Below are 13,841 nucleotides of genomic sequence, written 5' to 3' on the forward strand. Positions count from 1 at the left end.
CAATGTAGATTTTCAATGAAGTATAAGAAGCATCATTTATTATGGAGAAACAGGTAAAAGCTGTTTTTGAATAATTTAATATTTTGTTGCTATTCTTTTGTTTACCTATGTGAATAGAAACTGCAATTAATTGTCTTTTCTCAACTGGATTTGAAAAGTAAGAAGCTAAAGTGCCATTACAGCAAAATAATTATTTGTTCCTCTGAAGTATCACGTGACTTAAAAGTTACTTATCTACCCTTTTACATTTCTTAAATATTATTTTGTATGTATCATAATGTCAGGATAACTATTGAGTTATTACTGAGCAAAAGCAAAATTCCTAATAGAAGTTAAAATTAAAAAAGTATAAGATAAAGCAGTTGTAAAAAATTTTCAACTGTTACTATATCGGTAAAGTGAGACCTCTGCAATCTCAACCAATTAGGCCATCAAAGAGTATCAAAGGATAGCGTCTTAACCTAAAATATTGTATGTCACCCTGTCACCACAAAGTTACGGAAGACGGCACATCCATTTATTTTCCTCCTATTTGTTTAGACATTGTTCGCATCTTAAAACGTTAATTATTAGGTCGTTCGAAAAGTCTTTTTCGTTTTATAAGGAAACAACATTTTCCGTGTTATATTATTTTATCGAATTACCTATGATCCATTTTGTTTTATCAAGATACAACGTTCGAAAGATTAGGTTTCATGTTTGTATAAAGATGCATGTTTGTATAAAGACGTGTCTGTAAAAGAAAGACACTTTTCGGATAACCTAATATAACATTTCTATGATTATAACGTAAATAGTTTATTCACATCAATCACTAATTCTTAGCTATAGTATCGCAATTAAAAATTGTTAGCTACTCTATTGTAATTCAACACTGTAATGAATGAAACGAAGAGAAATCTGCTTATATCAAAAAAGGCCAACTTCGTAAGAGGCTGTGCGTATATACAGGGTGGTTGGTAACTGGTGGTACAAGCGGAAAGGGGGTGATTCTACGCGAAAAAAGAAGTCGAAAATATAGAATAAAAATTTTTCGTTTGAGGCTTTGTTTTCGAGAAAATCGACTTTGAATGTTCGCTCGGTACATGTGCACTTTATCGCGTCTCGTTATAACGGATCTCACTGTAGATCGTTGTCTCGATGGAAAAATTAAAAAAAAATTTAAAAAAAATTTTTATTTTATATTTTCGACTTTCTTTTTCGCGTAGAATCACCCCCTTTCCGCTTGTACCATCAGTTACCAACCACCCTGTATGTACAGTGTTTACAAAAAGTATTCGCATAAACTCTTATTTTCCAATGATGTTTTTTTTTTTTTTATTAAGATCTACATTTCATTCTCATAGTATCCAATTTTTATAGTCATATATGAAACTACTAAATTTAATATACTTAGAGCAAATTAGTTAAATTATGTATAAGTCTTTTACAAAAATATTTTTTGTCGACACTGTACAAAACTTATGAAAAATTCGCAAGAAACCGCAAAGGTGATCGGGTAGTACCGTAATTTTCGCGGATTTTTTGCGCTGGCGAACGAGTCCTGCGGTGTCGTTAAGAGAATGGATCCCATGGCGGTAACCGCGGCGTGCCAAAGGAAATTACGAATCGCTGAAACGACGTATGGCGTCGCGTGTGACGGCGACGTGCCGTCGCGTATATACGCACGCCTAATGGACTCCCTTTTCTCAGCCGTTCGACGGTGTGCAAACGCAAACGGCTTTGATGCGGAACGTGTTTCCTAGAGGCTTCATTGAAATCCGACAGTTAACGTTCTCGTCATAATCGTTATGGTCGTAGAACGTCGATTTTTCCATAATTTCTTTCCTTTAATTCCTTTCAATTTCTTGAGAATTTTTCATTTCTTGGTTATGGTTGATTTTCAACGCTTAATCTTTGGTCTTAAATATTTAATATGTGTAAATGTTCCTTGCAGCACTATTAAAGCAAAGTGTAATCAGTTGAAGAAATTGCTATCCTTTCAGATTTAAATATTTAAATTCTAATTTGAATTTTAAATACAAACTATACATTCTAAAATATTATTTTATTATATTTTATATCAAGCAGAAAAATTCTGTCGCAAATATGTAAATAGGACGAATTCTAGGCGATCATTCGATGGCGACAAAATCATACATTTTCTAAATGAAAGATTTTAACCTAATTTCAACTTTAATCATGAAATATTGAATCTTTCATAATCAAAGAATCCTGGTTTTCTATATAGGAAACTTTAATTTTTTATAAAATCATTAGCTACCATGTAACTACTTAACCTATACAAATATCCACCAAAACCTGTGTCCCAAAGAGGAAAAACGAAACTTTAAAAACAATGGTTTATATATAATGAGAATAGTACCAAGTTTCAGTACTTAAGAAGAGTGGCGCTGATGACAAGGAAAAGTAAACATAAAGAAGTGAAGTAAACTAAGGAAAGGACAGGTCGTCGAACGAAAACTTGAAGAAGAAGAAGAAGAAGAAGAAGACTATGAAGAAACGAATCGTGGCGGCGATATTCCACTAAAAGAAAGAAAGAGAGGGAAGTAAAAAGAAAAGAAAGATAGAAGATGGGAGAAGGAAAGAAGACAGGAGAGACAGAGTATGTCGTAGCCATCCCCCAGAGATAGCCTCTTCGTTATGACAATATATCTGGGCCCCGAAGGAAACATTGGCCGAGAAGTCCTGAAGGTATGCTCCGAAAGCTTGCGGCGGCATCCTTTGTCGGAGATTCTTCGAGCGAGAGGAGGAAGCCGCGCGTAGAAGAGATCACAGCCTACCCCCACACCCATCAACATCACCGAGCTGCGCCACGTAAAACGAGAAGTATAGACACGCTAAACAAAACAGGACGCTATTAGGTTTTTGCTGCGTTCTGGTTGGTTTATAATTTATATTATCCGGTCAGACACGAAACAGTAACAGAACGGTTCTGTTCAGATAAAATTATGTTTATATCTTTCGATAGATTATAAAATCTCGTTCAATTTTTCATCACTGCATATCAATTCCGAATTTGTAGGAATTTCTATATTATTTCTATACAAAGATCCACATTTCATTGTTTCTGATTTTAATTTTATTATATGTTTTCGTTGTTTTAATTATACAGGCTGAAAAAAAAAAGTTCGGAATTTCTTACCTTCAATTACTTGAAGTCGGTAAATAAACTAATCTTAAATAGAAATAATTAGTGGAAAATAATAAAAGGAATTGTTAATGAATCGTTCAAACTTTTAAGTTAACGATACAACGATATAAGATGAATCACCTCATTATTCGCTTTTAAATAAATAATATATATAAACTGACCTATCTACGTACCAGGATGCAACTTGAAAATCCGCCCTGTATCTTTAATTCGTTTCGATTGGTTCGATTCGATATCGACGGCGATATAAGGATGCTGGAATACGCCACGGTCTTCAAACGACTTATCTAGATGATAAGACAACACGAATCGACGTCGCGATCTTAATTGCCCTCACCGGGCAAACTGTTTCGAACGAGAATTCTACCACTGGTATATTCGATCGAACGATTATAGGTGGCCAGATAAAAAAACAGAAGACCGTTATCTCGATCACGCGATCCGTAGAAAATGAAGACACCCAGAGCCTTTTGAGGCTCCCCGCCACTTTTTGCGAAGTGATGTTAAAGGTCTCACATATATTATTCCGTCTGAGCATTACCTTAACTGGTATATGTGATTTTTGCGGTGATTTACGGTCGCGAAAAGAAAGCTATGGAGGGAGCAGTACAACTTTTTCCTTGTGACTGCCGATAGTATTTGTTTTCTATCAACGGACTCGCCTAACGCCAGGTTTAATTAGGACTAGGAGGACATAGTAAGGAGTGGATCTTAGGTCAGTCAAAGTGTCAGCTGTAATTCAAAATAAGCGACTTCATGAGACCGTGATTTATTGCTTGTTTGTACTGTGATTCCGCTTTGTTGCTAATGGCGTTATTATTAGCTTCTCTTGCACAATAAACTACTAATTAATGATGTTAATGAATCGAAAAGTTGAAAATTGTAGGTTGTAAACTTGTGTGTTGTCCTGCTCTTAACTTTACAATTTTATATTACGCAAGACAATCTGACTAAAGACAGTTTCGTGTATTTTATCCCCAAATTTTTTATTCTTATGTAAAATAATTTATGGATGAATAATTTAAAACAATTTATACATAAATTAAGTTGACAAGAAAGTTCAGAATACTGAAAGACAGATTCTTCTGTATTGAAAAAATCTAAAGATAAGTGTTTAATGGAAACAGATAACCAAAATGGTGTCATAAAAACCGACAATTTAAATAATCCAATATGGCGGCTAACCAATAGTGGTATGGCTGAAAACCTATTTGACGTCAAATAAACGAATCAACGACTGTAATTTTGTCTATGGAAGCTTATTTTCGGTTCCCTTAGAACTTATTAATCAAAAACAACGAATCCAAACACTCCTTATCGGATCGTGTGGAAGCAAATGGTCAGCCATATTCGCCAGACGACCATTGCGTCTAATTCCATTACTTTTCCGGTAAGGGCTGAGGAGAACGGTGCCCTCGCGGGAACCTGTTATCGGCAATGTTGTCCGCTTTTATGAGACACGAAACTGGTACGTATATATGTTTTTGTAACTTTTTATACTAGTCTTATAAAAAGTATTACGATAAATGAGAGGAAGTAGTATGACACACGAAGACACCATTTTAACCATATCTCATATTGGAACTATTAGGTTATGGTTACACTGGATACGTGTTCTGGCGAATGTAACATCTGAACAAATGCATATACTCGTAAGAATTTATATAGGGTGGCCCACAAAATACGGGATTCACTTTAGGAATTGCTGGTACACCAGAAAACAATAAAAAAATGTTCATAGAAATGTGTGTATCTTCTATAAAGTGAATAAAAAATGACAGAAACTCGTTGTATTTCATAAATAAGACCAAATAGAATATACATTTATATGAACTTTTTCACTATTTTCAGCTATACAATCAATTCTTGAAATGATTCCCTCATACTGCAAAATACCCTGTATATTTAATTGCTTTGAAGTATTTGTCAGAACACATATCCACTGTAACCATAACTTCCTGTTACTTACAGAATGAGTGCTTGGGCTTTCAATAAAGCGACGCTACCGCCGCGAAAAACAACGACTATAGGGGTCGTCTTGACTTTATCCTGCCATTGAATCTCGCAAGTAGGCGCAATTTGGGGTTCGACGGGCTCCTACCGACGCGTTGCGAGGCAATTCGTCGACGTAAGAGCGCGCCCTGTTCGTAAACCTACTCCCTCTCTGCCTCGCACACGCTGCAAACGTCAATCGGATCTATAGAAAGGTAGCCCATTTGCTCGAGTTACGAGCGTGCGTTAAACTGATGGAAGCTCTTCTTTTCCATAGGCGAAGGACTTATACGACGGTCAAGGCGGCCGGAATATGGCCGGATTAAAGCTCGCGAAATAAAGCAACGACCTCTGAGAGGGAAGAAGATTGAAAGAGAAAAAGAAGGGCAAATCGACGTTCCAGAGATGACCGAGCAATTTAACGGCGAAACATGGTCGTGGAAAGGAAGGTCGCCACTCTCGCTCGGTCGTTAATACGAATTTTAATCGCTCGTCGTAAAGAGATCGCGCGTGCAACTATAACGCGTTCGAACGTTTCCAAAGGTAGAAGGGGGGGGGGGGGGGGGGACATTCGCGCGTTCGGGCAATAAAGATGCTTTTATTAAATCTTGTTCTCTGTTCATGGTCGATACTCCGTCCCGTCTTATCTGCCTCCCCCGCTTTTGTTCCTACGCCGCACTAAAAACCTCGATGGTTTACTTTACGACATACTGTTCGTCCTCTGTCCCTTTATGGTGATCGTGACTATTCGTGACGACTGAAAGGACAGTGCCAATGTATCCTATGCCCGGTGAAATCGTTTCCGTCGTATGACGCGTACTCACCCGCCGGCGGATTTAGACGTGAACGGACGTTCTTTAATATCAAACTGGTTTGTTTAATGACCCTGTACTTACTTCTTTTTTACCATACCGTTATGCGGCACCGACGCGATCGTAACAGTACATAGTATTGTAAAACGACGGCAAGGCGAGGTGTCACTCGTTTCACCGCGGAAATATTATTTCAACTTGACAAGCGTTTCAATGAAAATCTTGTCTTACTGGCTGGTTCCCTTGTACGTGTCGTGCTAACGTGACAGTTATCGACGGATCACATGTTCGCAAGAATCTTATTAGATATAGTTACCTACATATTCTTTGCTTATGATAATTTTTGGTTTTCGTGCTGTTATTTGTGTAATCTTCGTGTTTCAATGACTGTAACCTATCATATATTGCTTGGAACTATACAGATACAAAAAGGTTGATACTCTTCACTCGAAAACGACTTGGACTTCGATCAATAAAATTAAATTCACTTACCCTATTTTAGAGAGCTTCGGCTAATGATAATCACTCGACGTTTGTCCTCCTCTTATATTTCATATTCAGAATCACCAAACACAATACGCTCCACAAAGGGAGAGGTTAGGATAACTGACAGCGATGAACTTTCGAACAATACTAATGATATTCCACTATGAGGAGCATCTTTCAATAACAAGTACACTACTCCAACGCAGCATTCGCGACGATGGTAACCGACAGTTAGACGAAGTTTATTGAAATAATCGAGCGGTTAACAAAATACATTAACACTGAAGCCGAAATAATACATACATAGAAAGCCGCCATTACGTTTCTTTAGACACAAATCTTATAACTACATATAACGTTCATACAACTATGTATTGGACATATGTATATCATATAATAATTTTGAATGAAAATTTAGAAAACAGAATTATCCCAATTTTTTAGAGATATCAATGGTATCTATATGTTTAATAGATTATGTATTCCTTATACACAAAATGCAAAATAAATAAACTATCTAAATTAAATACTCATTATAATATATAGAAATAAAATAAATCTCTATTTACGTTAAGTACATAGATTTATTACTACTGTATGTATAAATGTACAGCAAATACAATACGTACATAAGTACGTAATCTAATGACCAATCATAAAGTATATGGATAGGTAAGACAAGAAATATTAGTCTTGTAAAAAATTCATTAAAAAGATGAGTGAAACAAAATTGGTTTCTGGATCTAAAAATTCACTATCGCGCGAGTGTTAAGGAGGATTCGGTTCGAGAAATCTCCTAAAGATGGTACGACCGTGCGAACGACAAAGTGGTCGAGGGGAGGGGGAGGAGGCGGTGAAGCAAGAAAAGCCAACGACTATTTGTCCGTTAAAGCAAGGCTAACAGGCGCGACTTAACGTGAATTATTAAGCGTTTGCAGTTCACGCGTCGCGTGTTCGCCCAGACTGACTGAGCAAGATAAAGCGACAGGCGAAGAGACGCGAATCAGTATATGTATTATGTATATGTAAGTATATACCGGAAGGCTTGGTGCCGCCAGCGAAGCCGATTAATCGCCTCGAGGAACCAGTTTGTCGGAAATAAAATCTGCCCGGTGGAATCGTTGCTTGACCATAAGACGTCAACGTGCCGGCCTTCTTGTTTTAAAAGTGTGCCCTGCAGGGGCGCGTCGACACCATCGACGCGCTTCGCCCGGTGCATCCACTATGCTGGCGTATCATCGCTATCATCGGGGCTTCCCCCGATCGTGCATGCCACTCGCGTGTCCGATCGAAAGGGATTCGTCGTCTATAAGGCACTTTAGACCGGCCAATTTTACGTTCAACTATTCGCTACTCTCGTGACTTGCTCACTTTCGTAACTGATAAATAGGCACGTCAAACTGTGTTCTTTTTATTTTTCTTATATCTTTTTTTGGCAATTTGCAAAAAGAATATTTGATTTCCATTTTAAAATATCAACTAAACTTTTTATTTTTGCGTATGTTTTTATGAAAGTAATAATGCATATTATTGCAAAATTGTATATTTTTATAGAAATAATTTGTATCTTCTATATACGTAGTATTCACGCTATTTGTCCTCAGTAATCTCTATTGTTAGCGGTAAAACTGTGAAAAATAGAGACACTGAGTACTATTGTAGGTTATTTTGCAATTTTTCAACACAACCAATAAAGATAAAGGAATTGATATATAAATATTACTAAAAAGTGATTTCAAATCATGTTACTAAAACGAAGGAAAACGCGGATACTGACGATTGGTGAGACACGTTTGAGATTACAGCGAGACAAATACATATAGGTAAACAGCAATCGGGCGATATCTACAAACAATAGGTGAAACGATCTGTAGAAAATTGTCCTTCGAAGCAGACGTTTCGTCATCGTCTCCTTCATATGTACGTGCCTTTCTATGTACGGAAACGTGAAACGCGTACCTTTACGCTCGCGAATATACATATCTGGGTGCGCTTTGTCGTTGGTGTATTTCAAACGCTAAAATAAACGCTTACGCCGCGGAAACATATCGTTGCTCCTATAAAAATGCCACCATAATCTCGCGAGAGTCCGGCCTCCTATCGAACATGCGTCTCACGCTAAACTCGATCGGTTACACGCACGACTTTCGCAGTAGCTCATTCTTTCGACTGTACTCTCTCGAAGGATCTTGCGAAAACAGTCTCACGAGATAAATAATCGTGCTAACTAACTTGTATAGAAGTACATACATATACCGGATCGTTAATCATACGAAACATGACCTCTATTGGAGATGAAAAAAATTTTTCATTACGGTAATAAGTTTCATAAGAATAGTCGCGATAGTCATGCTACAGCGACGATAATTAATTGGCAATTGCATCAAATGAAATTAGAAGTAAAACCGTGGAGTACATATATGTGAGGAACTTTAATCGAGTAAATCAAAGTCTGTGATGTAATCATTGGAATATTTTTCTTAGGTTATGTAGAGATATCGCTGAGAAAGGATTAGGTTAGGATATGCACGTAGGAAATGGTAGCCAATTTAGATTTGTGCTTTTTACTATATCTCTTCGTATGGGAGAAATTGTATAGAAGGAAGGTAGAAAGAACATAATTCGATTATTATATCTGTTAAGTAGTTCACGTAATCTATTTCAGAGTTTTTATTTTCTATTGTCACATCAAATTTGTTTTTTGTTTACAGTGTGTTTAAGGGAACTGTATAAAAACATTTATACGCTATATAAAACATTTTCTGTGAAACATTTTGTCATTGCGCATTGTCTCACTGCGCATAAGTTAAGCAAAAGATTATCGAACCTTAGAAATTTGTAATCTCTGTAAAACTATTATAATGAAAATTATTACTAGTTCAAAAAGTGCACTAATTCACGGAGGAATTGCATTCGTTAACCCACATACATAAATAAGATTTGACAAATCTAACTCTTCATATGCAAATCTAACCTAAACCTAATGAGTTCTATCAAAAGTAATCGAATGAAAACAAATCAATAATATTTATCAACTGTACATTGCTAAATTTAATGCTAGATCACCGTATATATCGGCACCACGATCGCAATTTCGACGATTCGCAAATAGAATAATTCATAAATATAGTTAGTTGATATTCCCCATACAATTTTTACAAGAATTTTTACAAAAAAACGAACAGTATTCGTTTACCCACAATGTTTCCACATTGTCCAAAATTTTCGTTTGTCCACCTTTCATAAGAAGGTTATCATCAAATGAAGATTTTAAAATATTTTACATCGGCGCTTCTCGAACATTTTCGTTGATTTTTAAATTGGGATGTAATTGTCCACGGTATTTTTTAATTTTCATTTAATAGTAACCTTTTTTTTCATGGGTGGAAAAACGAAAAATATAATTGGACAAATGTGGACAAACCGTAGACAAACGAATGCTATTTGGTTTGTGTAGAACTGGGCACTTGGAGGTGCCAACTTCACTCAGTTCATAAATAGTAAGTTTCAGGGAACTAGCGATTGACTGGCCATGCGTCTCCCAAAGAAAACTATCATGATCGGAAAGTAGAGAGTTCTATGCGAACGGATATACCGATCGGATAAATGTAGATCGTAGATAACCGGGCGGCGCGCGACCGGCCGCCGGCCGTCTCGTTTACGCTGACTATCACGAATTACTGTCGCACACTTTTCGCGCAGCAGATTGATCGTTTATTATGTTTGACGTTGGGTTTTATGGAACATATCGCTGATAAACTTGTTTCTACTTTTTTTTCTTAATATTGGTATTTCTACATTGCCAATGAGTAAAAATCGAACACTGCAACATGTATAAGATTTGATCTAATATCTGAAAATATTTCTTAATTTACACCTGTCATGTCGTTCGCATTAAAATGCGGCTTTCTCAGGTTGTTCCTTAATCGCCAAATAGTATAAAAGTATCTATATCTTTTTACTGCTGGTGTTAAGTATTTTTCTAGTTATAGTAATTTAGAAAAAAAATACAAGAATGTTATATAAAATAAATAAATAATAAATAAAGAATTGAGTGATAGTATGGAAAATTGTATTATTTTTTGTGGGACTAGCGTCATGTTTAAGTAGTTGATGTATGTCTGCAAACCTTTTGCTGTTACCTTAGTAACAGCTATACAGCATAAATATTTAGTCTAGTAGTATGATTATACCTATTTGGTTTTTTCCATACTTCTTAAGAATCATCCGATCCTAGTACTGCATATTAAATTTCTTTTCATCACAGAGGATACCATTATGCCAAAATCCAATAAGTTTCAATACATACTTATTTTTTAGCAAGATCTAGTCTGTTTCTTCTCTTCACAATTACGTTATCTTCGTATACACATACATATAGCTATGAATAATTCCGTGACTCACTATACTCGTTGCATTTTAAACAGATCAGATCGCACAAGTTGCTTATCAAGTCAAAAACCAGTGTTATAGGTTAAGTTGAGATATTGTATGACAAAACACGTTCGCGTTTTCCACGAAGTATTTTTATCAACTGAAAAGGTGTTCAACGTAACGTCAAATCTTTGTCATGTTGACTTCCACGATAGTCATGCAGTGACTAAAAAATTTTTATGAGTTACATAAATGAAAGATAAAAAGTGAGCAAATATAATACAATGTTTTGCAGAAATTAAATCTTACAGTATATGGTATTTCAATTTATTGTGGCTTCCAAGACAAAATATATGTAATTCGTGTGGCAGTCAACACGTTAAAGAACGAAAAAAAAAAAAAGAAAAACAAAAAGACGTAATCTTTATACAGTCAGCAGTGAGTCGTATGGAGATGTATTTAAATTATTCGCGACACAAGGCGTGCCCCTCGAAGGGAATAATACGAGTGTGTATTGGAGGGAAGATCCAGCCTCTTAATGACACGGACTAGATGTTATCTGCACAGTGGACATAAACAATCGTGTTGTACAAACTCACCACCAGTTGGCCTGCGCGCCGTTTTGCCACGCGATGAACAGCAATGGTACGAGTAAGAAGGTCGTGACGACGGGCCGCATCTTCAATTTCGATTCGAAGTTAAAGCGTGGTGGACACTGGCTGGTTCGTTCGTTGGTTCAATGGTAAAAAAAAGAAAAGACAAGGTCGTCCGTCGTTTCAGCCACGCATTCTTACGAGCGTCGATATCGATCGAGGATTCGCATCGGCAGTCGATCCCGAGGCTGACAGATCGAGATCGAACGTCGTCCGTGATCCGATTCGATCGTTGTTCCAGACGTAGTTCGAGAACGCGACGGCTTTCTCTTTATTTCTTTCTTTTCTCTTCCTTTTAACTGTGTTTCTTACATGTTTCCCGGTTCGTATATATCACTGATCTCGTGACAAATACGATAAATGATCAAAAAATATACTACTTTTTATGTCCCGACACGCACTCTTTGACCACACAATACCGCGAGACGAACCGCGAATTTTGAATTAAGTCGAGTTTCGCAGCGCGCGAAATGTTTTACAGATGGTAAGAGAGCACGAATAATGCGAGAATTTGTATTATATCGTATATAAATGTTAATGTAACTGAAGTAAAAGTTAAAAATTCGCGAATCGTGCTGCGCGAAGAATATAAGAGGCTCCTCTTGGAAATGCGAAGCGAAGACGAACGCGATGACACTCCATGCACGTTCGCGTACGTACTGTGGCTGCTAGTCACGAGGAAAAGGGCAACGGGGCTCTCTCGATGGGCGGAACCTCCGGTCACTTGCTGCCGCGCGATTGGCTGTATCGCGGAAGTCCCCCCACCGAGGCTCCACTCGCGTTAATTAAGCATTTCGGCACTCCGTCCCGACTCCGAGGTTCGCGCGTAAGCTCGCTCGCTCGCGATTCGTTCGCCAACCCCGTCTGTTTCCGTGACTTTACTCGGAAACTCCGGAAACACAGCCACTAAAATATTTTCATAATAGAAAAATGAAACGTTGGGACAGCGGCGTGAGTAATTTTATGTTATCGCGATTCTTCTAGATCTCAGAGTGTAAACTGCGGTACGAATTGATCGATGAAAATCGATTTGATTTCGTTGCGATAATCGAACTGTATTTTGTATGTATATATAGTAATAAGGAAAGTTAACTTACACACGTAAGTTAGTTAATGTTATTGTGAAATCTTACGAGTCATAAATTATAAATTGTTGGAATATTTATACAAATTCATATTTTGATGATCGGAATTAAAAAATTATAACCTAAATATATAAAACTTTGTCTTATTCTTTAAGTAAAATATACATTTTTGCAGCCTCGAATGACTGCTCCGTTGTAAATATGTATACGATAAACCTGCAATATAGTCATTAATATTTATAAACTCTTTTGTATAGCAATTAAATGTAATTTCCAAAGTAGATAGAATGTAGTAGAATATAAATTACATTTCATCTGGTTATCCTGTCCAATGTAAAATTCCAAAAAAGAATTTATAACCTACAACTTGATATTTGTAGATTCATTAATATTGTTAATTGCTGAATAATTGTTAAATAGCTTTCAAAAGAAATCACTTCTTCTAACATAAGATATACATATGTATAAAACAAGTAACTGAAATCGAGAATTTTCAAGCAAATACTACACATGCTTACCTACATATGTTGCGTGTATTTTACATCGTTTCGTGTCGTGCCGTGTTATGTTTGTTATGTTAGAGTTGTTAGACATTTACGATCCGTGGAATTCTTAGAATGTATCCAATATGTGTATATGTATATATATATACTATCATGTTATACAGTTATGTGTAATGAAAATATGTACATCTATACCGTGACCTATAATATTGCAGGCTTAAAAAATTACGTGTCGAAGTTAATGCATGTTATTAATATACTGTTTGGTTTATGTTTTTAGAACTTTATTTTACATTCTGTATCATTCACTTGTTTATAATAAACGTAAACTTCATGTGAAAATAAATATTTCAGTCATCAAACAGATGTTTTAACAAAAACATTCTATTAACCTCACATTCACGAAAAGTCAACTAAAGTAAAATGGTGTCACTTGTCACTTCTTTATTGTTTGGGCTACACGTATCCTTTTATCTACTTTTCAACTATTGATTTATTTCAATCGGCTGCCAATTCGATACGTAAATATTGATCGATGAAATAAACGTCTTATTTGTTTCTATTTAGAATCTAAATAACTACTATTGAAACTTGTTTTTGTTCGAGGATCGTATTTATATTGGAAATCTGTGAATTCTATTTGAAATAAGTCAAGTACTGTAATACATTATCACGAAATATATTTGCTATTAATTTGATGTACGTTTTATTACTGCCATTTGTAAAGTAAAATGGAGAGTTGTACACTATTATTACACAATTATCTAATTATAGTTGAGTGA

The 13,841-nt window shown here is 36.1% G+C and overlaps 1 protein-coding gene across 1 annotated transcript in view; it reads right to left on the reverse strand.

Annotated features, from left to right (window-relative positions):
• LOC126864495 (protein Wnt-1-like) overlaps positions 1-12,140 on the reverse strand; it is a 76,965-nt gene extending 64,825 nt beyond the window's left edge. Inside the window, exon 1 of the mRNA XM_050615913.1 lies at positions 11,418-12,140. Within this exon, the coding sequence (XP_050471870.1) occupies positions 11,418-11,497 (80 nt within the window). The 5' untranslated portion in view covers positions 11,498-12,140. The remainder of the gene's footprint in view (positions 1-11,417) is intronic.
• Positions 12,141-13,841: the final 1,701 nt, after the last annotated feature.

This window comes from Bombus huntii, chromosome 1, assembly GCF_024542735.1.
Source record: "Bombus huntii isolate Logan2020A chromosome 1, iyBomHunt1.1, whole genome shotgun sequence".
NCBI lineage: Eukaryota > Metazoa > Arthropoda > Insecta > Hymenoptera > Apidae > Bombus > Bombus huntii.